The sequence below is a fragment of the Camelina sativa genome, chromosome 7 (genome assembly GCF_000633955.1).
Source record: "Camelina sativa cultivar DH55 chromosome 7, Cs, whole genome shotgun sequence".
In the NCBI taxonomy this organism is placed as follows: domain Eukaryota; kingdom Viridiplantae; phylum Streptophyta; class Magnoliopsida; order Brassicales; family Brassicaceae; genus Camelina; species Camelina sativa.
Window position 1 is genome coordinate 2,603,591 of NC_025691.1, and position 3,862 is coordinate 2,607,452.

General features: G+C 38.2%; 1 protein-coding gene across 1 annotated transcript in view; it reads left to right on the plus strand.

The window, feature by feature from the left end:
• LOC104704215 overlaps positions 991 to 3,862 on the plus strand; it is a 4,716-nt gene continuing 1,844 nt past the window's right edge. The window contains exons 1-4 of the mRNA XM_019226968.1: positions 991 to 1,151; positions 1,399 to 2,340; positions 2,428 to 2,767; positions 2,853 to 3,852. Of these exons, the coding sequence (XP_019082513.1) occupies positions 1,147 to 1,151; positions 1,399 to 2,340; positions 2,428 to 2,767; positions 2,853 to 3,852 (2,287 nt within the window). The 5' untranslated portion in view covers positions 991 to 1,146. The remainder of the gene's footprint in view (positions 1,152 to 1,398; positions 2,341 to 2,427; positions 2,768 to 2,852; positions 3,853 to 3,862) is intronic.

The window sequence follows — 3,862 nt, forward strand, 5'->3', positions numbered from 1 at the left end:
GGGGGGGGGGGGGGGGTTAGTACAGAACTATAGATAGAAAAGAAAGAGATTGAAAAGTTAAAAGAACAAAAACAAGATAGCCTTCTTCTAGTCTTTTGGGCGGTGAAGAACTCTGCATCCTGCAGTGCTTCAGTCTGTTTTTTTAGGAGTCTTTGAACGTACTCCACCTGTGTAAAAAAAGAAACAAAAATAAATAAAAAAGGAGGTGATTGATAGATAGCCAAACAAGCACAATCAGAATCCATTTAACGAGAAACATATATATATAACCAAAAAAAAAAAACTTATATATAAAAATGCTCTCACTTCATATCCAAGAGCCCGCACCCAATAGCCATGGTAACTAGCACCACGAGCAGCTACGTCCTTATATGTCAAAAGTACTGAAGTAGTTTTACATGAAAGAATGAATTGAATGTAAAAATCAGTAGAGGAGGTATAGTAATAGATCAAACATTGCTACACAGCAGTACAGAGCAAGTAAAAAAAAGATGGGGTCGTACACATTTTTGTGGATTCAAACACGGATTTGCCAAGTGCCTCAAGCTTTCAGGATTTGCTAAGTGCCTCAAGCTTTCTGGATGTGTCTGCAGCCATGTCCAGGTAGTATTTCTCATCTTTTGCATACTCTTCAATCGACTGAGAGAGATGACCGACCGTAGTGAACCATTATTGAGAAAGGCAGACACAATATACGGGAAAAGGGTATATTTCTACCCGTACTATTTGTAAAGTGTATATTTCTACCTAAACAAAAGAGAAGTGTATTATCCAACCGGAACGCCAATAAAATTCAAAATTACTACCCAAACTTTGAAGCGTTATCGATAATACTACATTGACACAAAAACTGTTAGTCAACCGTTAAATATGAGTGATTCGTATGACACATAAGCAATGATGTGGCAAGAGTTTTTGGAATCAAACTCAAAACGACGTCGTTTTGATTTGGGGGAAAAACTTCAATTAGGGTTTTTTTTTTTTTGATTTCACGATTCATTTCTCTCTTTCTCTTTCTCTTTCTCTGCGAAGTCGAAAATGGAGAACGAGGATTGAAGTTAATTGCGAGGGATAAGTGTAGAGGAAACAAGGCGTGAATCGTGGGAGTTGTTAGCATTACCCATAATCGTTTCTACAGAAGCGAAAATGAGGTATTTTTAGTTCGTATTTTGTCGTATTTTTGGTATTAAATCTTGTATTTTTGGTAATACACAATCGATTTTTGGTATTAAATCTTGTATTTTGTCTTGTTTTTGTTTAATAGTTGCATAATGTAGATATTTGGAGACAATAATTTGAAGTTTTATCTTTAAAGAGTCGTATTTGTTTACTGCACACTAAGTGTTTGATTAAATGCTTGAGTGTTTGAAACTTTGTATAATTTTTTTTTGTTGACAGCAATCCGGATCATGTGACATTCCTTGTGTATTTTGGAGGGTATTGGGTGAAGAATCATGTAGGAGATGTTGCTTATCTCAATGGTAAAGATATAGCTATAGAATGTAAACCAGAAGAGTTTTTCATCAAGTTGTCGGCGGAGTTGGGGGAGGGATTATATGGCCAAAACATGTGGTATAAGTACCCTTTTGAAGAGCATAATGAAAGAAAGAGATTGAGGTCTGCGGATTTGAGTTTTAAGAGGATGTGTGATGCGGGCAGATGGACTGGAGTGATGAATGTTTTTTTGGTGAACTCAACAGAGCATCCTAATGATATCGAGTCATCTGAGCCATGTGAAGAAGAGATCCGGGTTGAAAGAAATGTGGCTTCTTTTGTTGATGAGGATGAGGATTTCGATTATCATAACACACCTCCTAACTCTGATGGTGAAGAAGAAGAGGAGCATTTGGTTAGATACAAACGAGGTAGTGGTCAGCTAGAGATAGAACAAGTATTTGATAGTCTAGAGGAGTTCAGAGAAGCTTTAGTAGCTTATGCATTAAAAGAGGGTTGTAACATAAAGATAAGTAGATGGGGGAAAGACAAGTCAGCGGCTGTGTGTGGGACTAAAGAGCCTTGTCCATGGTATATCTACTGTTCTTATGAGGAGTGCGTTGGCAAGTGGAAAGTGAAAACTTTTGAAGATCAGCACAGTTGCACAAATGATAACTATTGTAAGATATTGAAAGCACCTGTGATTTGCAAGATGTTTTTGGATGATATCAGAACTGATCCTGATTATGGACCAAAAAGGATGCAACAAGAGATTGAGAAGAACTACAATCTGATAGTAAGCATAGACAAATGTAAAAATGCTAAGAAAAAAGCTGTAGAGATCATCGACCGTGAGCACAAGGAGCAATTTTCTAGGCTGAAAGATTACCGCTTAGCACTTCTTCAGTAAGTTCTTCTTTCATTACTGAAATTTTAAATTTAACAAGTGTTTTCCAATCTGTTAACTAGGTTTCCATTTTGATATTTTGCTAGATCTAACCCTGAGTCAACAGTAGTGCTAGACACAGTGCTTGATGATGATGGATCAGAGATCTTCCATAGATTCTATGTGTGTTTTGCTGCCATTCGAAAGATGTGGTCTATGTGGTGTCGTCCTATCTTTGGAGTGGATGGTTGTTTTATGAAATGCACACTAAAGGGACAATTATTGGCTGCTGTGGGGAGGGATGCTAACAATGGAATGTATCCCATGGCTTGGGCCGTTGTTGATATAGAAAATGAAGACAATTGGGTATGGTTCCTAGAAAAGTTGAAGGTTGATTTCAATCTACAGGAGGGTCAAGGGTTTACTATCATATCTGATAGGCAAAAGGTATATCTCCAACCCGTACTAGGCTTTAGAACATGTAAAATGACATGTATGGTTTAACTAATATATCTTTGTTTTGCTTTTACAGGGTTTATTGAATGCAGTGGAAAGAGAGTTACCTTATGTTGAACATAGAATGTGTGCTAGACACATCTATGGGAACCTAAAGAAGATATTTCCCCATCAAGGTGACATGAAAAAGCTCTTTTGGCAAGTAGCGGAAAGTTATACCACGAAAGAGTATGAAGCAAATTTGGAATTGGTAAAGAGCTATGATATGCGTGTTTATGAAGCCATGATGGAGAAGAACCCAAAGAATTGCAGCCTTGCTTTTTTCACGCCAACATCCTCCTGCGTAGATGTTCATAACAACATCTCTGAATCTTTCAACAATGCAATAGATCCTGCAAGGTATATGCCAATGGTAGAGATGTTGGAGACGATAAGGAGAAGAACCATGGTGCGTATTGATATGAGGAAGACAAAAGCTGACAAGGATCTAAGCAGAGTACCTCCTAGAATAAAAGAAATGATAGCGTTGGAGCAGAAAAGGCTTAAGTTCTGCAAGGTTATCCCTGGATCAGACGGTAGAAATGAAGTCCGTGAGTCAGGTACATCTTACTCTGTGAACATTACAATGAAGACATGTGCCTGCAGGAGATGGAAAATGAGTGGAGTTCCATGTCGGCATGCATTACGCATCATCGCAGAAAAGAAGCTAAATCATGAAGATTACATCTCTAGTTGGCTTCTCAATGGAAGGCAACAACAAATTTATAGGGACTCAATTCGGCCAGTAAATGGTATGTGTTTCTGGGATAACTCCGGTTCTGTGATATTGCCACCTCCAAATCTGGTTGAAGAACTTGAAAACAGAAAAGGAAGAAAGCCAAAGCCAAAAAGGAAGAAAGGGAAGAATGAGTCTCCAAAAAAGAAAAAGGCTAGTAGAGAGAGGAGAATCATGCATTGTCGTCGTTGCAGTTTAACTGGACACAATGCAGCTAAATGTCCAAATATGGAAGTGGAAAGGTCTATGCCACCTAAGAAGAAGAAGAAGACTAAACCATCGGCAGATGGAGGAGGACCAAGTCAACCAAC